This window comes from Malania oleifera, chromosome 10, assembly GCF_029873635.1.
Source record: "Malania oleifera isolate guangnan ecotype guangnan chromosome 10, ASM2987363v1, whole genome shotgun sequence".
Lineage (NCBI taxonomy): Eukaryota > Viridiplantae > Streptophyta > Magnoliopsida > Santalales > Ximeniaceae > Malania > Malania oleifera.
Genome location: NC_080426.1, coordinates 20,009,391 through 20,035,397, shown reverse-complemented (window position 1 = coordinate 20,035,397; position 26,007 = coordinate 20,009,391). Strand labels below are relative to the sequence as shown.

The window sequence follows — 26,007 nt, the reverse complement described above, 5'->3', positions numbered from 1 at the left end:
ACCAAAGGATTCACTAGTTCAGTTCCTTTGATGGGTGGAACAATACCGATTACAATCACTCCTTTCTTTAGGCTAGAGCCTGCCTCTCCAAATGAAATTCCCTCATTTGGTCCAACGATTCTACAGCCTTGAACCGTCTAAAAACAAGAACCAAGATAGAAAAGAGTTTTTGTACAAGAAAATACTCTCACAGCAGAGTAGGTTAGTACAACATTCACAAGTATACTTCAAAGTAAATCAAATATAAAAGGATTGAAGATCAATACTAATTTTAGATCACCAAATATCTTCCAAATATTGAAAGATTCAGACTTTGAAGGCTTTACTTCGGAGTTTGAATCAGCAGTAATTCAGTATTTGAAGTTGAATGAACACAGGAGAGTTTGAGAGCTTTTTAGAAAACTTTGATTGCTGGAAATTTCTTAGTGTGTAAAATCTTTGAAGTTTAAGGCTATTTATAGAAGTTTAAGAGTAATTCCTTGTCCCCCAAGTTTCCTTGACGTAATCCCCAAGTTTTTCAAAATAGTAGTGCCAAAAAATCCATTTAAAAAATCTTCCCGTTGGAAGTTTTTAAGCCAATGTTCGAGTGGCAGTCGCCTGTCATAAAAGAAACTTAAAACACAAAACACTAGAAATCGCCTGCCAGAACCCAAGCAGTCGCCTGGCATGACCACCCAGGCGCTTGGCTATGTTTAGGCAGTCACCTGGCACCCTATTGCCTCTTTGAGAATTCTTCATTTAATTTGGGCAGTCGCCTACCACATGAAGATAGTCGCCTGACCCTTCTATTTTACTAAAAAACTTTTCTTTTTTAAAACCCTTCTTTTCTTTTGATTTGAAAAACATACTTTAGGGTTTTTCTTAAAATATATTTCTAAGTTTCTTTTGATTTTATGAGAGTTTCAATTCAATTTATACTTGAAATTAACTTGAAGTACTTACATATAAACATCCTTAAAACTTTATTCCTTTGATATTCAAGTAAGTCCTTGTTCTTCCATCATCTTTGAGTTTCTGATCTTTTCTTTGAGTTTTCATCAAATTATCTTTAATCCTTATGCTCTTCAAAACCTTTTTTTATCCATAAACTTTATCATCCTTTTGAGCTTTGTCACTACCTTTAAGCTTTGCCTTTTTCCTGAAAACTTTCACTTAAACCATATTAAACACATCATAATTTGTTATCATCAAAATAAGAATTGTAAGTCTTGTTAGGCCAACAAACTCTATTGGGGCCTTACGGTATGGTGCTTTCGATATTGGTGCAGATCCTGGCAACAAATCGACGGTAAACTCAATCTCACGGTCAGGCGGCAAACCAGGAAATTTTTTCTTGAAATACATCTAGAAATTCCCTCACTACTGGTATGTCAGCTTGTCTCAATTCTTCTTTTGGAAATTCTTTTATATATGCGACATACCCCTAGCAACCATCCTGTAGCAGTCTCCTCACTTGAATAGCCGACACTAGCTGTGGTGAGGCACATACACGTGAACCCACAAATTTGTATTCTTGCTCGCCTGGGAGTCTGAAAATAACTTCTTTCTGATGGCAATTTATACTAGCATGATGAGTAGCTAGCCAGTCCATACCCAATATTACATCAAACCCCTGCATATCTAGAACCACTAGATCAACTGATAATACTCTCTCCTGAATACTTACTAGAAAATTCCAAAGTATCCTCCTACATCTCACCACAGACCCCATCGGCGTACCCACAAACAGTTCTATATCCAATGGTTGTGTCTCTATTCCATCTATTTTCACATATCCCACTGATATAAAGGAATGAGTGGCACCTATATCAAACAAAATAATAATTGTATATGGTAAAGCAGTAAGGATACCTGTAACCACGTCTCCAACTGTCTCGGCGTCTCTTGGCGTCAACGCATAAACCCTTATTGGCGCAATATTTCTTTGCTGACCTCCGCGGGGCCTAGGAGCCGATGCATAACCTAGTGTCATCTGACAAGATCAAGCCATATGACCGGGTCTCCAACAATGATAACAAACATTCTCCCCCAGCCGGCATTCACCCAGGTGTCTCCGTCCACATCTGGTACAAATGGCGGGAGGCTGACCACCCTGAAATCCACTCTGCACTATCATCTGTCTTTGACCTCCACCAGATCTACCTCCTCTCCAAGGGCCTCGGCTAGGACCCGCCTGAATGCTCGAGGGTGCAGTCCTCTTCCTCTAACTCTGCGTCTCAATCTCCCTAGGTAGACTCCCCTCTGCTATAATAACCCTATCAACCAACTCTGCAAAATCCTGAATCCTCAGTACTGCCACTTGCCTATAAATATCACGCCTTAGGTTCCTCTCAAACATTCTCGCCTTCTTCACTTCATCAAGGACGATATAGGGACATAAACGCGAGAGCTCAATAAATCTCATAGCGTACTACTAGACCGTCATCGACCCCTAGGACAGACTCAGAAAATCCTGTACTCGAGCCTCTCTGACTAAGGCAGGATAGTATCTATTTAAGAATATATCCCTGAAACGGGCCCAGGTCATCGGCACTAGAGTCGTCCTCTGCTCCTCCAATAGTCTAGTGGTTGTCCACCATCTCTTAGCCTCCCCTTCCAGTTTATACGTAATGTACAGAACTCTCTGCTCGTCAGTGTGGTGAAGTACTGTTAGAATCTTTTCTACCTCCAGCAACCAGTTCTTTGTAACTGCAGGGTCAGTCACTCCAGAAAAAGCTGACGGATTCATCTTCATGAATTTCTCTATGGTGCATCCCTGAACTGGAGATGGACCTCCCTGCTCTCTGGAGCTTCGTGCTATCTCAGCCATAACTTGCTGAGCTACACCACGTAGCACAGTATCTGAATCCGCACCTCATACATCAGAAGACTCAACACCATCATCCCCACTAGCGTAAATGCTACTGCCTCCTAGGTCCATCATGCAAATATAAAGAACACCATTTCAGAATCCTATTTCTTATACAGACCTAACTTATTCCATTTAACTAAAACTGCAAATTCTCTGTTAATCATCCCTCTTGATCCTAACCCCAAAATCTAATCCTGCAACCCAAACACATGACTCGTTGATAATTTACTATGGTTTTCCTGAAATCGTCACCTCAGGAAAAACACAGAAACCACCATGAAGATCCTGTATCTAGACCACAGAACAAAACCTCAAATATTTTTTTTCCTATATTTTGGTATTGTTTTCTGCTGCACTCTAGAGTCTGCAAAACCTAAAACCTAGGCTCTGATATAAAAATGTAACATCCTCAAAATTTCTACATTTTTTTTATATCCATATAATCATACCTAAACAGCGGAAACATAAGTCTTACCACCACATATACTATACAATACCAAAAATCTATATTTCCAAACAATAGCCATATAATGCATGTCTCTTCAATAATATCTACCCAAAAATCAAAATACAAAGCCATGTCACAAACTTACCCTACAACCAGGGTAGGCAAGTCAACTTTCTATCCGTGAGCCTGATCTGCTTGCCTAACTAGCTCACCTGAAAAATGTTAAAGTAATAGGGTGAGACAACGCTCAATAAGTGAAAATATGCTATTACTAGTGTGTGGCGACTGAGTCGTAAAACTATAACATTAATATATATAAAACTGCATGATCTGGAAAATCTATAAAACACATGTATAGTAGCTTAAAACATTTACATCATCTGAGCTTTCTATCATTCATACTGCTATATCATACTATATACAACAAAAGCTATAAAACTGTATATATATAAATAACTGTGCTCTTTCCTTGGGACTCTGTATGTCCTGATTTAGCCCCTCATGATAGGGTTGCGTGGCCCGTAGACGGGACTTAACCTGGCCGGCCCTCTAGATAAGTCATCATACTCTACACTACCTCAGCCCAGCCAAACTGCATCCATTCCTAAGCTCGGGACTGGGTGCTACCTCGTCTAACCGGCCCCCTCAACCTAGTGTTCTGAGGAGCTGCATCCTCTCCGAGCACAGTTAGACGGTACCCACACACTATCTAAGATATGTGGTTGCACTTTATCTGTATATAGTAACGATACCATGCTCTGTATTCTATATCTGTATTGTATCTGTCTATAATCTTTCCATAGGGATCTGATACTATATATATATTATACTTTTTATACTGTTTCCATTATATTTCTAAAATAACCATAACATTATATTTCTATATTGTAAATACTGTAATATCTGTAGCATCTTGATGCTATAACTGTAGAATCTGTCTGTACTTTCTTTCTGTATAATATGAGTATTATGGCATTTAGGAAAACATAACTTTCTATATACACTGTATATGCTGTTCTGAATAAATATCTGTATACTGTTATATATATTTGTCTGTGTAATAATCTGAATAAAACTATATATATATATATATATATATATATATATATATACATATACATATTCTGTCTTTGTAAAATCTGCATTTATTTAACTATTTCTGTATAACTTGAAATACTGAAAAATCTACATAAACTCCATCTCAATATCATGTACTCAGGCTACACCCACAGGGTTCTCCACTCAATACCCTGAAAACATCCCCTAGAACAAAACATTAGTATTTTCTTACCCACAATATTTCTTATAACTACGAGGAAGGCATAATCTGAATAAAATGTCTTACCCTGAACTTGGGATGAATTCCAAACCAACTTCTCCCACGATCAGTTCCGGCAAACTTGCAAAAAACTTCGTCAGGAGAGTCGTAGTGGCCTCAAATCTTCAATCCAGCGAGAAATGGAGCCGAAATCGAAGAAAGAAGGAGAGGGGTGCGTTTTAGAGAGAGAAAGGGAGAGTTTTCCCTGAAAATTCATCCAAAAATCCAGATTTTCACTATTTATAGAGCCAAATTTGTCGACAAGACACGTCACCTCATTAACGAGTCCTTAAGTAATTTCGTCAATAAACCTACCTCCTCGTCGACGAAATTCAGACTTCCCCAAAACCCCTCTCGACATCTTCTTGTCGATAAGGCCTACTTATGATTTAATTCATAAATTCATTTGTGGGAAACCTTCTTAAGCTAGTGAGTCTTTGCATTCTCATTGCAAGACTCAAAAGCTTGTCTTGTGTTGTGAAGAAAAATATTTTTGACAAAACTTGTTTTTCAAAAATATCTCTTGTGTTTGTGCTTTTGAAAATCTTGTTTGAGATATTTGATTTTTATATTGAAGGTTAAGCAAGGATTTTTTCAACGATTTAATTTGATAAATTTTGTGTGGTTATTGTAAGACTCATTTGGGCTTATATTTTTGTGTGCAAAAATATTTTACAAACTTATTTTGAATATCTCCTTGTGCTTGAATATTGAGAAAATATTGTTTTGAGATATTTAGAATACTCTTGGTAGAAATCTTTGAAACCCTATACTTGTGATTGAGATATATTGATATAAAGTTTCAAAGATAGTTCTAGTATACACTCTTATGCTTATTTGAGAACACACATTATAGTGAGTGTAGATTGCATACATTCACATCACTGAGCTTATAGTTAATATCGTGTTGATGTGCATTGTTTACTGACTATGTGTAGTGGTACAAATCTGCTTGTTGGAGAAGTAATGAAATTGTACACAAAATTTATATTGTAAATCTGTTGTATTCTAGGCACGGGTCTGAAGAGGGAGACTAGCCTTATTGAATAGTCCCGGACTAGTTTAGACCCAGTTAGGAAATCTAGGTGCACCATCCTAGGAAGGCGTGTTGGTTGAGGTCAGCCCCGTGAATTGACCTCGTTGTAGCCGATGCCGCTCCACCCATGAAGTGAGCCTTTAGTGGAATCCTCGAACTTGCGAGCTAGAGGCGGGGACATAGGCAGTATTGGCCGAACCCCGATAACATATCATGTGTGCATTTAATTTTTCCATAATTTATTTATCGCACGTGTATGTTATATTGTGAATTTCGAGCATGATTTAATTTCCGCATGTTATATTTATATGCGTACTTGGAACTGTATAGACAAACCCTAGGTTGCGAATATACTGCTGTTAGATTAGCTAAACTTAGGAATAAATTTTAAAATTCCAATTCACCCCCCCCCCTTCTTGGGAATACACTGAAGCTAACAATTGGTATCAAAGCCTTGTGGCATTAACTTAAAAGTTTTTGCTAAAAGATCGAGATGGCCCTCATTTGTGTATCCCCATTCGAAGAGAGACAGTCACCTTCCAGTCCTCCATTATTTTATGGTGCAAACTACACCTACTAAAAAATTCGATTGAGCATTTTTATAAAATCTATGAATTGGAGGGTCTGACAGGTGATTGATAAGGGAATTTTTATGCCAATAGAAAACAATATTAATTTAATGCATGCAAATTCATATGCCATGAAATTATTATATTGTGCTTTAGATTCTAATATTCTTCATGAGATCATGGCATGTAGTAGTGCACAGGGGATCTGGGTTGAGCTGGAAAAGAGATATGGAGAGACCCAGGAAAAGGTGATTGCCACTCCAAATGCTTCAAGTCTTAATGATCAGGTAGTGACAGATCATAAGCACACTGCTATAACCAACAAGGAGGTATATGTTTCTCCTTTTGGTTTAATTAATATTGCATGTGATGATTCCTTTATTGATCCCTGCAACACATTACTTGATGAATCATCAATTGTTTCTGATAATGATACTGTATGCCTGGATTCATATGATAGTTATAAAGATAAATCTTGTATTGAATCATGAATGAGTTTTATGATGAAAGCATATCATTGAATAGACAACTAGAAAAGGATTCATTTAAAATTCATAAGTCTCTAGTTAGAATATAGTATCATAAAATTTTTTTGAAAAATAAAAACAAAAGGATAGCTATACAATTGAGAGAATTAAAAGATTATCATGCTATTCTTGAGAAGAGAAAAATTAAAAAGATATTGAAAATTGTCTACTTAAGGAAAGAAGTAAGTGATTATTCTAGAGTTTCATCCAAAGTAAAATATGGAAAGAATAATCATAACAAACCCTTAAGATTCAAAAGAAATGAATTTTTCAAAAAAGGTTCATATTATAAATCCCACAATCATGCTTCTTCATGCAAACATAAAATCAGAAAGTATACTCTGTCACGCACATACATAACTTGCTTACACTGCAAAAGAAAGGGGCACACTAAACATAATTGTTCATCTGAAGATGCTCGTGGCTTAGATAAGAAAATGATATGGCTTATCATGAAAGAAAACCCCGTAGGACCTAAAGTGAAATGGATCTAAATTAACTTTACATAAATATTTTTAATCATCCTTAGTTCCTATGTTTAAGAGGTAGTGATGACTATAGGCTCGGCAAGTGGTGCATGCTTAAAAGTCCAAATCTTAGTATATGTAATCACTATACACTATTGTCATACTAAGAATCATAAGATAACCAAGCCAATACAAAAATTGAATAAAATCCACTTTCAAAATGGACAAAGCATATTTACTTGGTAAACAATTCAAATGCTTAACTCATGCTTAAAGATAAATCATCTTAAGTTAAGCCATTGTTGTCCATAGCACAAGCGTGTGGTTTTGGGGATTCACCTTACACTATATATCATTTAATCCTAAACTCATCCTTGAACTTTAAAGCCTTGAACAAGTAGCAGCCATTACTCTAGGCTTAAGCACTAATGATCACAAATGTCTATTATACAAGTGCTTGTTTAAAAGGACATCCCTCGTAATCAAAATTTGAGGTAATTAGCAAGGGAATCAAAATGTTCCCTTTATGCTTAAAATGTAAAATCTTCTATTCTGGTTCACCATCTCATCCATAGGACTCTTTACCAAACCATGATCATACCAGGTAAAGATTCATCCTATTCTTGGTTTGTATCCTTGTTCCAAATTGTGATCATATTTAAAGGATACTTCCATTCTCCAAAGAACATCATTCAAGAAAATTCAATTACTCATAAATGCTCTTTGCCTAAGCAATTGGACATATCTACTTCCATGAAAATATCTTGAATTATGTCCACTTATATTGAATACTCTTCTGAACTAAATGATAATTTAACTGTTAAGAGTATTTATTCTTTACTTCATTTCATAAGCTCTCAAAACATTAAGTCATATCCTTTAGAGTTTCATATCTTTAGTGAAGTTAAATGGCTAATATAATTGCTATAGATTTCAACATATATGAAATTGCAAATGTCTGAGAAATTTATGCACAAACATTAAAAATGAAAAGCCATTTGAACTTGGGCCTCTCTTACGTATTGAAATTCATAAGAGAAGAGGCAAGATAAGCTTAACTCATAGAAAAGATATTTATTGTGACTTTTTGGTCTGATAAGCCTAAAGCATTCAACGCTAAGTTTAAATTACTGAAAAATCTTAGGGTACTTGGCTTAAGAAGTTGAAAAATTGAAAAAGACATAAAATGAGTTGAGTGCATAACTCAGGGGGAGCTTTTATCCTTCATATCTATATAAATTAAAATGCTCTCCTTATCTCGTAAGATTTATGTCAATATGCCTTAATGAATAACAATACTATACTAAACTCATAACTATCCATTGTTGTTTATCGTTCATATTATATCTTGATAGATAGTGATTTGTGATTATCTAGTATTGCGAACTATTATTGAATATATTGTTTGATAATACTGGATTGCATGGAACACCATCTGCAAGGCTGTTGCGGAAACTTATTTACTTGCATGCTCGTATGGAACACCAACTGCATAGCTAATTCAGTATATTGTGTATTGCATGTTGGTAGTAGATATAGGTTCTCGTGTGCCTTGAACTTAATTATAAATTTCTTAATTGAACCTATCAAGTACAAGTTTTATGGAAAAATGTCTGATTTACAGACGACATGCTCCCGAAATTTCAACAGGAATTTTCCCAAAATAAAACCTTCTGCTAAAGATGATTATGAAAAAATTAATGTTAAAACATTTTAGAAAGGATGAGTGAAACCAAATAGATAATTAAACTTCATCCTTACATAATCATCAATCGTTTAGAAAGGCTCAGATCTCCATCCCTATAGGAAGCGCATAAATGATCCATATGCATCACTTTCGTTTACTAAATATCGAGGCTCTTGAGAATACCCTAAACATTATATCGAGTGCTTCAAAGCTTATGATTTGATATGAAATGTTCTTTGGTCATGAACATTATTGCACGCCTCAATATATACTCTCTGATGCATCTATGATCTATATGGACAACTATACTAATCAAGTGACAAATGCAATTGACAAATATTTAGTATAGTTGATTTTTAAGATTTGGATTGATGGCTTATACTACTAAGCATAATGAAATTGATATTTGGTTAGTATAAGTAGTTAAAGAATCTAAACATGTACTCAAATTGATAGGGGGATCATCTAAACATAAGTTCTTATTTTGTTTTGCTCACAAATATGTTTAGCTTAGATCTGTTGTTGAATCAAGTGCGGCATGTGTTTAAATGAAATACTTTATTAAAAATCATAAATTTGAAATATGTTGTTGTTGCCACAGTCACTTGATTTGCCATATGATCTTGCATGTGATTGTTAAATTTTTAGAATCATTATGGTTGTGGTTTTCTAGTTATATTTCAGTTTGTGTGCTTAATTAACAAACCAAAAAATGTTGTTTGCTTGCATTAAATTAAAGTTTCTTTTTCAGCAAGCACCCCCAGTATTTTTTTTTTTTTTTTTTTTTTGCAAATATCAAAGGGGGATATATATTTACTATATACATATCTATTTTTTAAAATTGCATAACTGGTTCGGTAATTTCATATAAAAATGCAAGCGAACTTGTTAGACTGTTTTTATGTTCAAACCTCCTTTTTGGTATCATATGTCGTGTGCCTTTAACTCAAATCTTCCACAGGTCTTATGATATGTTTCAATTGCAAATGGTTTGTGTATGCTTATGGTCTAACCTTGTTTTCATGACATTTAAACCATTTAAATAACCAGTTATATTGTATGCGTGCTTAATTGATGAGGTTATCTTTGTCATTTTTTTTGCATTGTATAGCTATTATATTTCTTGAATGACTGAAAAATATACCTCTATTTTATGTGTTGAGAATAGTGGACTGTTGAGTAAGTAATTGTGGATATAATGTCAATATATTATTTAATCAGGTCACTTGTATACATATATTTTTGGGAAAAATGTTCTGTTTTCAAACGGCATGCTACTGAATTTTCTAAAAACTTTTTCCCAAAAATATCTTGTATTCAAATGATTATTTGCCTATATACTTAAATGTTTATTTAGGCCCTTTTTGCTATTGCCAAAAGGGGGAGAAGTAGGCAAGTATTTGTCATCATAAAAAAAGGGGAAATTGTTGACCTTATAGGTCATATCCCGGTTTTGATAATGACAAATACTCAAGTATTTAATGACTTTCAAGTTTGTGTGCAGGTTCTTATTAACAAGTTCATATTTGATGGCACAAGAAAGTTTGAAGCTTGGAGACCCTGAAGATTCGTTGATGTTGTAATTTATATTATCATTTAATTCGGGTCTGTAATAGTAATTAGGAGAAAAAGGTCTGTAATATTTAATACATATTATGCATGTAGGAACTACAAAGCTCAAATACCTTAGAACGACTCTAGGTCCCTACACATTACTTGAAAATCAAATGACCTTACGCATTCAATCGACCAACGCCATATTTTTTCGATGTTCTAAAAAATACCTAGATTGACCTTAGGACTCCCTATAATTTATAAAAATATGCCTTATAGTCTTAAACATTAATCATTATATGAATAGGGTGAATGTATAAGGGAGTTGGAACCGAAATGCATTAAAAATGCATGTTCGGTCGACCAAACTTTCACAGTGTAAATCATTCAGTTGACCGAATTGGTCAAGCGGTCAATATTTTGAAATAGCTCGGTCGACCGTACTGTACTAAGTTCATATGACTTGGTCGACCGAACTCCCATCAAGTCAACCTTTGATTCTTCAATCGACCGACCAAATTTAAATGGGCAATGCCCTGGTTGACCGAACCCCCATGTGGGAGAATCCAATGCCCTGGTTGACCAAACTACCTAGTTTAAAATCACCCGGTAGACCAAACCACGTGGAAATGAAAAATCGCCTTTGGGAGCCCTAGTCTGGTCGACCGAACATGCAGTTCAAATTTTACCCAGTCAACTGAACTTGGTCACTTGGTCAATCAAACCTCACCTTTGGTCGACTAGTGCTCTTAGGTTGCCCTATTATTTTTACTGCGATTAAAATTTTTAAACAGGGTTAATTGTGTTAAAATGGTTTAAAACAATCATAATAATACCCTATATGTCCCCAACGACTATAATTCCTCTCATTTCTATATATAACCTTTCATTTGCAAAATTAAGGAGTGATTAGGGTTTTAGATTAGCAAAAAAAAAAAAATTCTCTAAAAATTTTACTACCCAAAATCTTTCGTACTTCCATATTCTTCATACTCAAAGCCATATAGTCTTCCATTGATCATTTTATTGCAAAACCCTTTTGAGAGAGAGTATTTTGAGTTGTTCCATATAGTTCCTGCGTGCTTATATTCTCATATAAGTGCATTGATTTTGATTTTAGTGATCCCGGTGATTTAATTCATAAATTCATTTGTGGGAAACCTTCTTAAGCTAGTGAGTCTTTGCATTCTCATTGCAAGACTCAAAAGTTTGTCTTGTATTGTGAAGAAAAATATTTTTGACAAAACTTGTTTTTCAAAAATATCTCTTGTGCTTAAGCTTTTGAAAATCTTGTTTGAGATATTTGATTTTCATATTAAAGGTTAAGGATTTTTCCAACGATTTAATTTGATAAATCTTGTGTGGGAAAAATCCTATAGCTAAGTGGGTCTTTGCATTGTTATTGCAAGACTCATTTGGGCTTATATTTTTGTGTGCAAAATTATTGTACAAACTTATTTTTGAATATCTCTTTGTGCTTGAATATTGAGAAAATATTGTTTTGAGATATTTAGAGTACTTTTGGTAGAAATTTTTGAAACCCTAGACTTATGATTGAGATATATTGATATAAAGTTTCAAAGATAGTTCTAATATGCACTCTTGTGCTTATTTGAGAACACACATTATAGTGAGTGTAGATTGCACACATTCACATCACTGAGCTTATAGTTCCTATCGTGTTGATTTGCATTGTTTAGTGACTGTGCGTAGTGGTGCAAATCTGCTTGTTGGAGAAGCACTGAAATTGTACACGAAATTTATATTGTAAATCTGTTGTATTCTAGGCACAGGCTTGAAGAGAGAGACTAGCCCTGTTGAATAGTCTCGGATTGGCTTAGATCTGGTTAGGAAAATTAGGTGCACCATCTTGGTAAGGCATGTTGGTTGAGGTCAGCCCCATAAATTGATCTGGTTGTAACCAGTGCCACTCCACTCGTAAAGTGAGTCTTTAGTGGAATCTTCGGGTTTACAAGCTAGAGGCGGGGATGTAGGCAGCAATAACATATCGTGTGTGCATTTAATTTTTCTGTAATTTATTTATCGCATGTGTATGTTATATTGTTAATGTCATATATAATTTAATTTTCGCACATTATATTTATATGCGCATTTAGAACTATATAGACAGACCCTAAGTTGCGAATATACTGTTGTTAGATTAGTTAAATCTAGAAATAAATTTTAAAATTACAATTCATCCCCCCTCTTGAGAATACACTAAAGTTAACACAAATCTTTTTAAAATTAGGAGAAACTAGAAACACATGCTACAATAGGGACACTTTGTAGGAGAGTACTTGATTTCTCTCTCTAAAGGTAGATTTGGAGATACTTGGGATGAATTGGAACTCCTAGTAGGTATGTATATTTATAGTAGAGAGTATTACCCATCTTTGTTGAATTCTCTTTTCTGCAACACACATTTGTAGATTTAGGCAGCCACCTTTGTAGACTTGTGTAGTCATCTTTGTAAACTTGTGCAGCCACCAAATGAATAGTGTAATCATCATATAAATAGTATAACTATCATATGAATAGTACAACCTCTATATTAGACAGCTAAAAATAACTTTACAATTCAACACAATTCACAAGAATTAATTGTGTTAAAATTATTCCATTTTTTGTTAAATGTTATTGTTCACAAAAATTACGGAAGGCCCAAGTAATTTTGATCCTTTGGGAAAATTGCATGCAAGAGCAATTTCAAAGTATGTAAAATTAATTTAATTGTAAATCAGCATCTAATGATTTAGTTAAAGCAATTTTTTTTTTTAATCTGAATCAGTTTTTTTTTTTTTAAATACCATAATCTTTATATTAAAAATATTTACTAATAAAATTATAAGTTCCAAAATGAACCTGCCGGAGGCGGAGGGTACTTTAGGGGAGGAGCCCGAAGGCCGAAGGGCACTTCATCTTCATCCCAATGAGGCTTGATGTGATCGTGTAATCACTCGTATCTCTTTACTTTTTGCCTTTTGGCCTAAAAGCCGTTGATAGCAATTTGTGGAAAGCCGTTGATAGCAATTTGTGGGCATGCCCAAAAACCGCTTAAGCCCTCAGCCTCCATCGTAGATTTCTGCTCTTCTGAAATGTCCATCTCTTACCTTTTGCGGGCTTTTGGCGATACCCATTGCGTTGCCAAAGGCAGAGCAGTCCATGGGAAGATGATATCATGTGGGTTTCACCCAGATATTTATACAAACAACCATTTGGTTTCAATGTATATGAAGTTTAATCGAGTACATGATGCGCGTAATGCGTTTGATCAAATGCCCGAGAGAAATCTTATGTCATGGACGGCCTTAATTTCTGGGTATTTACGGGTGGGTTTTGCTGAAGAAGCTTTATACTGTTTTAGGTTAATGATCAGTGATGGCTTTAATCCAAATTATGACACTCACGTTGGCGCTGTATCTGCTTGTGCTAGCATAGGTGCTGTCAGAACCGGGAAGGAAATTCATGGAAGAATTTATAGGATTGGGGAAGAGTTGAATAGCTTTGTTAGCAACAGTCTGATCACTATGTATGGGAAATGTGGCTTCTCAAACTCAGCTCAGTTGGTGTTTGATGCAATTTTGGTGCCAAATTCGGTCTCTTGGACATCACTTATATTGACTTACTGCCAGAGTGGAAAAAATACAGAGGGTTTGAAGATTTTCTTGCGATCTTGGAAGGTGGGAGTGATGGTGAATGAATTCTCTTGTGCTAGCGTCTTAGGTGCATGTGCTGCTTTAGAAAATTTTAGAGTTGGGATCCAGCTACATCCACTTGTTGTCAAGTTTGGACTTGGATTGGATCAGTTTGTGACGACAGGGTTGATTAATTTTTATGCCAAATGTGGGGAACTGGATTCTGCTCAGAAAGCCTTTTTAGAGATCAATAAGCCTCATTTGGCTGCATGGACTGCACTGATAGGAGGGTGCGCTCAACAGGGGAAAGGAAGAGAAGCTATTGATCTTTTTTGTAAGTTGCACTCTTCGGGTCTCAAACTAGATGAAAGAACATTCTCATCTGTGCTTGGTGCCTTTGTTGGTCCGGTAGAGATAGAAATTGGAAAACAACTTCACTCTTTGATTATTAAATTGGGATTTAGTTCATTTTTATTTGTTGGCAATGCAGTTCTGGACTTCTACGCAAAATGTGGATTCATTGAAGAATCCTCAATGATATTTGAAGAAATGGATGAACATGATGTTGTCTCCTGGAATGCAGTGATCTCTGGACATTTTAGATCAGGTCATTATGGAGAATTTGTGCAGCTTCTGGACCGTATGTTGTTTGAAGGGTTTGAACCTAATCTCTACACATATTCTAGTATTTTGAGCCTCTGTGGTGACCTCCCAGCTATGCAGTGGGGCAGGCAAACCCATTGTTGCATTATAAAACCTGGATTTGGTTCCAATGTTTTTGTTGGGAGTGCTTTGATAGACATGTATGCCAAGTGTGGAAGATTGAGCGATGCTCAAAAAATTTTCAATAAACTAACAACGAGGAATGTGGTTTGTTGGAATGCTATGCTTGCAGGATATGCGCACCATGGATTTGGGAGAGAGGCTTTAGAGATCTATAGTATGATGCAGAAAGAGGGGATCAAACCCAGTGAGATCACATTTGTTGGAGTTCTGTCTGCATGTGGGCATATGGGACTTTTAGAAGAGGGATGGCACCACTTCAATTCCATGACCAAAGAACATGGCATTACCCCAAGAGTGGATCATTTATCTTGTATGGTAAATCTATTTGGCCGTAGGGGACAAACAAAAAGGGCTTATGAGTTTTTAATGAGTTTTCCTGTGGAATCAGATAAGGTGGTTTGGCGATGCCTCTTGTCAGCATGCAAGACTCATAAGGACTTGGTCCTGGGAAGATATGCCGCAGAGAAAATTTTGAGTATTGATCCAGAAGATACTTCAGCTCATATTGCACTATCGAATATATATGCAGAGTCAAAAATGTGGGATGAAACAGCACAAATCAGAAAGGTTATGAAGGAGAAAGAATTGAAGAAAGATACAGGCTATAGCTGGACTGAATTGAAGAGCAAGATATATTCTTTTGCTTCAGGTCATAACGTGCATTTTGAAGGGAATAATCTGTGTGAAGTTTTGAACGGGCTGACTGCCCAATTGATTGATGTGGGATATATACCTAATGCCATTTGACAGCATGTTCTTCCTGTCTTTCAGCTAAGATTTGCTCTATAATTTAATGGGATACAATTATTGACAGGTGAAAAGAGAATTACTTGGAAGCATCAAGATGATATCTTCATTAACAGTGGCTAAAAGCTACATGCCAAAGAAACAGATCTGCTTCTAGAGAAAGCATTGACAATTCAGTACCAAAGCTGACTTACAATACAGTCATTGCATCTGAGATCACATCAAATTCTGATGTACAAGATTGAAGCAAGACTAGCAAAAACTCCGTGGCTTGTACCCCTCGTTTCAGAGCATTATGCGCCAAGCATTCAATTTTTGGGCCAGCAGCAGTCAATCATATCGAAAGATCACCGGTGCCCCTGAGGAACTTGCTGTTTTCTGAACCTAATCCTCTGCAAAATTTCTTTTTAGGCACTCTTGTTCTTGGGCTCTGAATTTTTGTAGACAATGTTAAAGTAATTAACAGAATGCAAAGTAAATGCTTGACAAATTGCCTCAAATTATTTCCATTGACTCTGAATTTTTTTTCACACCGTATTGTGCCAAAATATTGACTTATATACACATTCAGCATTCCTCAGCCACCACTCCTGAGCTGTAACCATGCTGCTGTGTTGGTGTGCAGGCAGCAATAATAAATTACTCCTGAAATAAATCCTAAGCTGCTACCATGCTGCTGTGTTGGTGTGTAGGCAGCAAATACAAGAGCCCATGCTGCATGAGCAATAATGCATCACAAGAGCCCATATTGCATGTTGGAGTCACTGACCATCAACAATAAAATAAATGTTGATTTTAACACCCAACCCCCGCGCAGCAAATTCAAGCAGCACTTGGCAGATGGTGAAGCTTGATTGTAATAGCAAAAACCAAGAAGTGGAAAGTGGTTTTGTGAAAATATCAGCTATTTGATCTTTGCTGGAAATAAAGGATACTTGAGGAGTTTTGGCAGCTACATGATCTCGCACAAAGTGATTATTCAGTTTTACATGTTTAGTGCGAGATTGTAGAATTGGATTAACCGACAGGTAGGTAACCCCTAAGTTATCACACCAAAATGTTGGAGGTTTAGACAAAAATATTCCAAGCTCTTTTAAGAGAGATTGAATCCATATAAGCTCACAAGTTATATTGGCAACAGCTTTATATTCAGCCTCTGTGGATGATCTAGCAATCATTGGTTGCTTTTTGGAACCCCCAATGTGATCCAAAGTAGACAAAACCCACCAGTGGACTTTCTATCATCAAAGCAGCCAGCCCAGTCAGCATCAGAGAAAGCGGAAAGGTTGCATGAGGACGAAGGAGAAAAATGAAGATCAAAGTTGTGAGTGAGTTTAACGTAACGTAGGATTCTTTTGACCGCCTACCAATGTGGTAATCGTGGACTCTGCATATATTGACAGACTTTGTTGACAGAGAAAGAAATATCCGGTCGAGTGAATGCTAGGTCTTGTAGGCTGCCTACTACACTACGATAGAGATGAGGTGTAGTAACCTGAATACTTGCACAGCAGAAGAACTCAAATTTATTTACCAGAGTACTAAAAACCTTAATTGCAACAATATCTCTAATATCAAATATTATCATTCTTAAAAATTTTAAAATATTAAAAATACAGCTAATTTAAAATCTAATCTAAATAACTCTTCTATCTCAACCATGCTTCCGCTACGCTACTCTAATTTTGGTTAGGCTCCTCAAGGTATCTGATATGTAAGATAATAATGGGATGAAACACCTCTCAGTAAGTAAGGATTAGATTATTATCAGTGTGTGGCTAAAATAAGTTGTAGTATAAAAGTACATTCAATAATTCTATTCTAATAAAATTGCATTTGTAAATATTTAATTTAATAATTTAACTCTTAAACCCGCATTTGTAAAACAGTGGACCGCATATAAATATATATAATTTCCTTTAAATCATAATTTAAACCTATCATATGATCATAATCACATAAGTATACAAATATGTATAAAGAACTCCTTTTTGGCCGTGTCATGTTTAATCCTCATGACCGGGTTGTACGATCCGAATACTAGACTTAATTAGTTGGCCACCAACCAATCAGATTAAATCAAAAGTTTATGTTTGTAAGATTTTGTTTGTCACGTCCTCATACTCATTCTCATGCTCAGGCCAAACTGACTATCCACTGCCAACACTTTCACAATAGTGTGGCTGCAATAATATTCATCTATAACTACGCCCATTAGGGTTCTTAAAACATATAATACAATTTATGCAATTAAACCGCATAATAATCTGAACATTTCCCCAACATCAAATTTATGGTCAAATCACATAAATATTTTCAATAAATCACATAATAAGCATAACACCGCAAAAATCCCAAATTTGCTCAATTATGCAAAAATATAAAATTAATTTACGTCACACGATTTGTCTAATAATTATAATTTTAGCAAATTACTATTGAAAATGTATAATAATCCACATATTTAATTTAATACCAATATAATCAGAAAATCCAATATAATCAAATCTCTACAGTACAATTTAACTTAGGCATAAGGATATAATTAAATTAACGTAATCAATTTAATTCGGACATATTTTAAATAACATAAATCTAATTAAATTCATGTACTCAAATTTAATCGAGAATAAATCTGACATAATCTAACCCACTTACCTAACCCTAGAGTGGTGCCTACGGCGTGCGGATGATGAAATCTCTCCGGTTAAATCCTTGGAAAGCGGAGTTAGGATCCAAGAATGATGTTCGTTTTTCAATTCGGCCAAGAAATGACAAAGAAATTGAGAGAGAGAGAGAGAGAGAGAGAGAGAGAGAGAGAGAGAGAGAGAGAGAGAGAGAGAGAGAGAGAGTGAGAGTGAGATTGATGAGAGAGTGAGAGGGGGGAGGAAGCTTGAAATTGTTTCCTAAGCTTAACCTTACACACACACACACACATATATTTTAAATAAATAAATAATTTTTAATTAATTAATTATTTATTTATTTAACATTTCTTTGCATATTATTTTTGGGGTCGTTACAAGAGGATCCTCAACCGTGGATCCATCAAGAACTACAAGCTTAGTAGAAAACCTTGTGGGGAAGCCAGGATTTACAAAACCTCGTGGTTGTTGCATAAACATGGCCTCCTCCAAATCACCATGTAAAATACATTTTGTATGTCCAATTGATGTAACGACCAGTTTGAGGATATAGCAAGTGAGTTTAGACTTTTAGTCCTAAAAAAATAAAAGTTAAATTAGCTCCTTGCAAAATTTTCTAGCTCCGGTACTTTAATTTATCATTTCTTAAGAGTTAAAAAAACATAAGAATTGAATGTTCAACGTCATTTTCTATGAATGTTGAGGCAATTGATTGTGAGAGGAAAATGAATATATATTTATATTTTTTACTTAGGGTTAGTTTCAATTAAAAATTTTATTTGGAAAAAAGGAAATGAAACCTTTGTATTTTCTTTCTCTATTAAATACTATAAAAACAAAAGTTTATTTTAATATAATTAAAAATTAGGAAAAATTAAATATTAATAATGTGTAAAATTAAAATTGTGTTAATAAATTTGATATATTTTTTATTTTCTTTCTCTCTTTACTTGATAATCAAACATAAAAATATGAATTTATTTATCTTTTCACTTTCAAACATGCCTTAGAGAATGTATTGAGTTTGTAGGATGGTATTAGTAAGGGAACTAAACTCTTTGAACACTTTACATATTGTTTGTTTATAGAACTTCAATTATTAATTCAATTCATGCTCTAAATACAAATTAGATTTATTTATGGGTAAGGGGAGAGTGAAGAAATGGAAAGATAAGTTAAAAGCATGAGTGCATCAAACACTACTGAAAGCTCCAATGAAAAAGAGTGACTAGTTTGACTATATTAGTGTGTAGGTAGAGGTCTAGAATTTTAAAATATTTTAATTTTGCAAACCAAAGCATGAATTTTAGATTTTGAATTTAAATTTGTGTATATTTCGATTGAATATATTATAAAATTCTGTTAAATTTTTTCTAAATCCAAAACTTGAAATTCATGTTTCCAAAATCTACTTAATTCTTGAGATATTTCTCTAGAATGTGCATGATGAAGAAAATAATCCATAAATTGATTCCACCTACTAGCTTGAGAAAAGTATGACATTCATGTCTTGGCATAATTGATGGTTTCAAATCTTTCATATTTTAACATGTTAAGATATAAATTCAAATTTAGATTTTCCACACAAAATAAGGGATTACAATTCTAGTAATAAAGCATTACAACTCTGATTAGGAATAGACATGATTCAGTTAATCGAATCATACTCTTGAACTATTAAACAAATCGAAGTTTTGATTCACTAAAAAGGTGAACTAAAGCCAAGGGTTGACTCAAGTGAATATGGGGGACCGTAAGATTTCCTAGTAATACAAGATTTTGAATTTAATTCTGCATGATCTCTTAGTTTGGTGTCGTTTAGGGGGTTCGAAGGGTTCGTCTAGGTTAGAATTTCAAGTAAAAAAAATGCCAACCTTAACTAAATTATTTTAAATAGTTAATCAAAATTCAGTCAATTGTTGGGTCATTATCTAATGGTTAATTGAATAGAATTGATTAACTTAAAAATTATACATTTTCGTGCTAAAAGAATTATATATATATATATATATATATATATATTAATTTGAATCCTTTGGCACAATTACAAGTAAAAGTGATTTTTAAGTATATAATACTAATTATAAATTAGCGTCTATAATTCAGTCACAAATAATTTTTTTAGGGTCCATGAACATCTAATTTTTTTAACTTAAAGCCAACTAAAATCGTTCTCAAAATGAAGCTGCTTACATGGGGCAGCCCCATCTGTCTGTATTCTGAAGCATGGCCGGAGGGACTCGGGGGAGGATTTGTGGTAATCCGATGAACGCCTGTGTCTCTTTAATGTTGGGCTTAAAAGATGTTCTTTGTTCATTGCAATTTGCCGACATGCCGATGAACCTCTTAAGCCCTCAGCCTCCCTTGTAAATTTCCGCTCTTTTGAAATCTCCTTCTCTCACTTTGTTCGTGTTTTTGGGGCCGGCCATTGCTTTGCCAAAGGGAGAACAGTTCATGGCAAGATGATAACATCTGGGTTTCGCCCAGATGTTTATACAAACAACTGTCTGGTTTCGATGTACTTGAAGTTTACTCGGGCACATAATGCGTCTAATGTGTTCGATCAGATGCCTGAGAGAAATCTAGTATCATGGGTGGCCTTAGTTTATGGGTATTTCCAGGTGGGTTTTGCTGAAGAAGCTTTAGACTGTTTGAGGTTAATGGTTGATGGTGGCTTTAAACCAAATGATTACGCAATGTCGGGGCTGTATCTGCTTGTACCGGCATAGGAGCTTCCAAAACCGGGAAGGAAATTCATGGAAGGATTTATAGGACTTGGGAAGAGTTGAATAGCTTTGTTAGAAGCAGTCTGATCAATATGTACGGGAAATGTGGCTTATTGAACTCAGCTCAATCGGTGCTTGATGCAACTCTGGTGCCAAATTCGGTCTCTTGGACTTCACTTCGTTCAACTAATTGACGGTGTGGGAAAAATACGGTGGGTTTAGAATTCTCTTGTGCTAGTTTCATAGGTGCTTGGGTGCTGCATTAGAAAATTTTGAAGTTGGGATTCAATTACATCCACTTGTTGTCAAGTTTGGACTTGGATTGAATCAGTTTATGACGACAGGTGTGGTTCATTTTTATGCCAAATGTGGGGAACTCGGCTCAGCTTGGAAAGCTTTTCTAGATATCAATAAGCCACATTTGTGTGCGTGGACTGTGCTGATAGCAGGGTTCGGTCAACAGGAGAAAGGAAGAGAACCCACTGATCTCTCCTGTAAGTTGCACTCTTCAGATCTCAAACTAGTTGAGGGAACATTCTCATTGGTGCTTGGTGCCTTCATTGGAGCAGTCCAAATAGAAATTGGAAACAACTCCACTGATTGATCATAAATTGGGATTTAGTGTATTTATATATGTAGGGAATGCTATTTTGGGCTTCTATGCGAAGTGTGGTCTCCTCAAGGAATCCTCAATGATATTTAGAGAAATGGATGAACACAATGTCGTCTCCTGGAATGCTCTGATCTATAGACATACTAGATTAGGTCATTATGGAGAAGTTGTTGAGCTTCTAGACCTTATGTTGTTTGAAGGGTTTGGACCCAATCCTCACACATGTTCTAGTATTTCGAGCATCTGTGGGGATCTCCTAGCAATAGAAAGGGGCTGGCAAACCCATTGCTGCATTATAAAACTTGGATTTGATTCCGATGTTGCTGGGTGTGCACTAACAGACATATATGCCAAGTTTGGAAGATTGAGCGAAGCTTGGAAAAATTTTGATAACCTAATCACAAGGAATATGGTTTGTTGGAATGCTATGTTTGATGGATATGCGCATCATGGATTTGGGAAAGAGGCTTTAGAGATTTATAGTATGATGCAGAAAGAGGGTGTCAAACCCAATGATGTCACATTTGTGGAAGTTCTGTCTGCCCGTCGATATGTGGGACTTTTACAAAAGGGATGACACCACTTCGAATCCATGACCAAAGAACATGGCATTGCCCCAAGAGTGAATCATTTAGTCTGTATGGTAAGTCTATTTGCCCATAGAGGACAGACAAAAAAGGCTAAGAGTTTTTAATTAGTCTTCCTATGGAACTGAATAAGGATATTTGGGAACTTCTTTTGTTGGCTTGCAAGATCCATAGGACTTGGTTCAGGGAGATATGCTGCAGAGAAAATTTTGAGTGTCGATCCAGAAGATTCTTCAGCTTATCTTACACTATCAAACATATATGCCAAGGCAAAATGTGGGATGAAACAGCACAAGTCAGAAAGGCAATGAAGGAGGAAGAATTGAAGAAAGATACAGGATATAGCTGGACTGAGTTAAAGAGCAAGATATATTCTTTGCTTCTGGTCATAATGCACATTTTTAAGAATATAATCTCTGTGAAATTTTGAATGGATTGACAGTCCTATTGGTTGATGTAGGATATATTCCTATGGCCATTTTCTCAGTATATTAATGGGAGTAAGTAAAGGAGCAATGGGTGGATAAATATGTAGTGGCATAGCATCTTTCTCAACTTTCAGCTAAGATTTGCTCTATAATTCAGTCTGGAAGTTAAGGACAGCCTCTCAAAATCTTGGTGTGTGGCACTCTTGTCGCACTCTGGAGTTTGCTGGACAAGGTAGTTTCTGTTAATGCTTTTTTTTTTTTAAACTTTTCATTTGGATCAAGTGGTTGATTTGAAGGGTTTGACTTTGCAGTTTCACTTGGAGCTTGAAATTTGGGCAGTTTAGAATAGGAAAACCCATAAAAAAAATCTTTATAGAAGCACACGTCTTGCAAGGGTGGTTACATATATGGGTTGGGTTGTCAAAAGGAATGAAATGCAAGCATTAGTTAGAAAATTTTGTAACATTCATGTATTCTAAAATCCAAGAGAGCTTTTTTTTTTTTTGGCTCTAGATACCCTGCCTAGTGTCAACCTCATACGCATTGAAAATGAAGTGCTGAGAAAAGATGTCCAAAATAATATGGCATTTGAGTTGCTTCTTGAACTCCATCATGGTTGATGCAGTGAAAAATCACCTCTATGCTCTGCAATCGCTTGAAGCCGTTTAATAAGGGAGACCTGTTTCTCTAAAATTAAAGCAGAATATTTTGGATTATAATTTATATTACTCCTTTATTGATAGAGCATTTAACCTCTGAAATAGGACCTATATTTGAGGCCACCAAGAGGATGTATCATGTAAGGGACTCTCTCTAAGATACTATGGTTACAATTGCTCATACTCCATCTTGACTTTGACTAATGTGTCGAAGAAGGGATTTTCTAATATTTTTTGTTCCCTATGGTTATAGGTGGGCACGAACAGCATGCGAATGCAAAGATCAAGGATTTATTTTGGCATTACTATAATGGCACGACAGGTAAGGAAATATGTGTTTCCTATAATAATCACAGCTATCCTAACTAATGAGCGAGAACGTGTATGTATATGCTTGATAAGTGGTTAGAGAGTCTGTAAACTGAGTCACAATGATGAGCACTTATTTAATTTGCCACTCAAATAGCCACCAATGAGCGCGGAACCAGCTTAGTGTGGTGGTGGGGCTCCTACATTCCTGTGTACTTAGTACCGGTAGTGATTTTAGAACATTATTGATTTTATATTCTATTCTTATTTTCAATCAGAGAAAAATTATTTGCTTTGATAATTTTATGTTAATAATAAATCTTTAATATTTTACTTATAGATAAAAAAATTGCTTTCTATTTTGTTTAAGGTAAATTGAGAAAGCTTACCTTCACTGTATCCCTTCGCAAAAGAGTGGCTAAGATTGTCACAATGCTGCATAGTGCATATTTGCATTGTTCCACATGTAAACAACCTCAATCTGCTAATGAATATTTTAAAATTTTTCAAATAATAATAAAGTCTAAAGTCCAAATATAATTTAAAAAATCTAGTTTCTGGAAACACCTAAACTTTAAATTTTCAAATGAACAATGTCAAACTCAAAAAAAAAAAAAAAAAAAACTAATCTAAAATAAACTAAAAAACAATCAACAAAAGAACTTTTTTCAGTAATTAGTAATTACAATATGATATCAATCCAAGAGACCCACCAAAAACTAAATATTGAATCATAGAATTAAACTCCTCAAATAACCTAAAATCATAAGATGAAAAGCACTCTCTTGCCACACCATCCAAATTCCAAAGGTACCACATGCAATGCTAACCCTCAGTATTTATAAAAATGTTTGAGACGTTATAAGCAGTAGTTGACAACACTAGTCAAACCAAGCGTGCACAAAATAATTATTTAGATGATTTCTTGAAGCTTAAATTAAAACAAGTGACTTCCAATTCAAATACATTTTAACGAGTCTTTATAGTAATATATGAAGCCAAAAAAAATTTATGATCCAAGTTCAATAGGAACAAATGAATTCAATTCACAGAGTCAATATGATTGCTTCAGTTCAATTCAAATAATATGGCAATCAATAATCATTAAATTTGATAATGGTAATTCAACTGTATAATCTCAAGTCCTAGCCAACATACCACAACTGGCTCTGGCAAAACCTAAAATCACAATTAGCTACATAATCAAAACTCAATGAAAACTACTATTCAGTCAATGTTTGGCCCCTATTGATTAATGTCCAAATCATAGTTGATATGCCCAAAATAAACTAACCAATAAGAGCAAGACAACACCCAGCCCGTAATCTCCCTCGAAGTCAAATAATTTGACGAGATCAATCAACTCCAACTCAATAAAGAGGAAGAGAGATCCACGCCAGCGACTTAAATGGCCGAGTGATGTGTGCAAACATTTTATGACCCGGGAGCAATTCAGACCCCGCATAATAAAGGCAGATCAACCAAAGGGTCAACTCTAACTCCTATAAGAAGTTGGGCGAGGAAGAGGCTAAGGTAAGTCATTCAACTCATTCTACTGTTGCATTCAGCCTCTCTAAAAGCATTTCTATTACTTAAGCATCGGAGTGATCCCCCGGAGTTCACCTCAGGTCCTCCAAGCCTTTCTTCTCTTCTCCTTTCAGGTCAGCGGAAGTCGAATGAGCAACCCTGCTAATTTTACCTTGCAATAGTTAGCGCCATCTGTGGGAACCTGCTTTTGAGAGGCGATCATATTTTACTCTCGACTTTCGACATTCAGGCAATGCCGACCTCACACAGTTCTATTTCCATCCCTGTTGCGAGAAATGAATTGTCCCAGTCCATCCACTCCACACTCGCACAACCATCGGGTGTCAGCAGGGAGGAATTTCTCGCTTTCCAAAAGGAAATGAAGGATATGCTCAACTAGCTTTTACAACAAAAGGGTCAGGAAGGGCACGTTTTCCGCCAATGGCAAGAGAGCCCCAGTATAGACAAGAAAGCTGACAAACCAAAGGAGAACGAGGAAAAAATCTACCTCAACAAGAAGGTAGAGGATGCAAACAGCGTAGATGTCAACCAACAAAGATCCACGGAGCTCGAAAAAAGGATAAAAAAAATAGATCACATAGAAAAAATGATGAAAGAGAGCAGAACCAAACCCTTCTACGGGGAAGCATCCCTAAGGTCCTCAGAGCCGCCATTCAACAAAGAGATCATGGAAGCTCCACTGGCAAGTAGATTCAAGATGCCCACCTTCGAAAGGTACGAAGGTCTGTGCGACCTAATTGATCATCTAGACACCTTTAGGATGGTGATGCAGCTGCAAGGTGCTCTAGACGCTATCATGTGCCGAGCTTTTGCAACAACCCTTAAGGGTACTACCAGAAACTGGTACCGAACTCTGCGACTCGG

At 35.6% G+C, this 26,007-nt stretch overlaps 1 protein-coding gene and 1 long non-coding RNA gene across 3 annotated transcripts; both read left to right on the top strand.

Moving 5' to 3' along the window:
- The first annotated feature begins 13,295 nt into the window (after nucleotides 1-13,295).
- Nucleotides 13,296-16,128, top strand: LOC131166920 (pentatricopeptide repeat-containing protein At2g27610-like). Of its 2 annotated transcripts, XM_058125566.1 has the most exons (2): nucleotides 13,620-13,789; nucleotides 13,899-16,128. In XM_058125566.1, the coding sequence occupies exons 1-2, from the start codon at nucleotides 13,759-13,761 to the stop codon at nucleotides 15,626-15,628; spliced, it is 1,761 nt and encodes a 586-aa protein (XP_057981549.1). In that variant the 5' UTR covers nucleotides 13,620-13,758; the 3' UTR covers nucleotides 15,629-16,128. The 2 variants fall into 2 exon arrangements, with proteins under 2 accessions (XP_057981548.1, XP_057981549.1); XM_058125565.1 differs by having other exon boundaries at nucleotides 13,296-16,128.
- A 4,286-nt stretch (nucleotides 16,129-20,414) lies between these two features.
- LOC131166824 (uncharacterized) lies at nucleotides 20,415-23,880 on the top strand. The gene is made up of 2 exons (XR_009139877.1): nucleotides 20,415-22,859; nucleotides 23,540-23,880. It is a non-coding gene; the product is annotated as an uncharacterized LOC131166824 (long non-coding RNA).
- The last annotated feature ends 2,127 nt before the right edge of the window (nucleotides 23,881-26,007 follow it).

What these genes read in the sequence shown, in the direction of transcription:
- LOC131166920 (XM_058125565.1), top strand. Translation starts at nt 13,556, where the DNA reads ATGTCCATCTCTTACCTTTTGCGGGCTTTTGGCGATACCCATTGCGTT.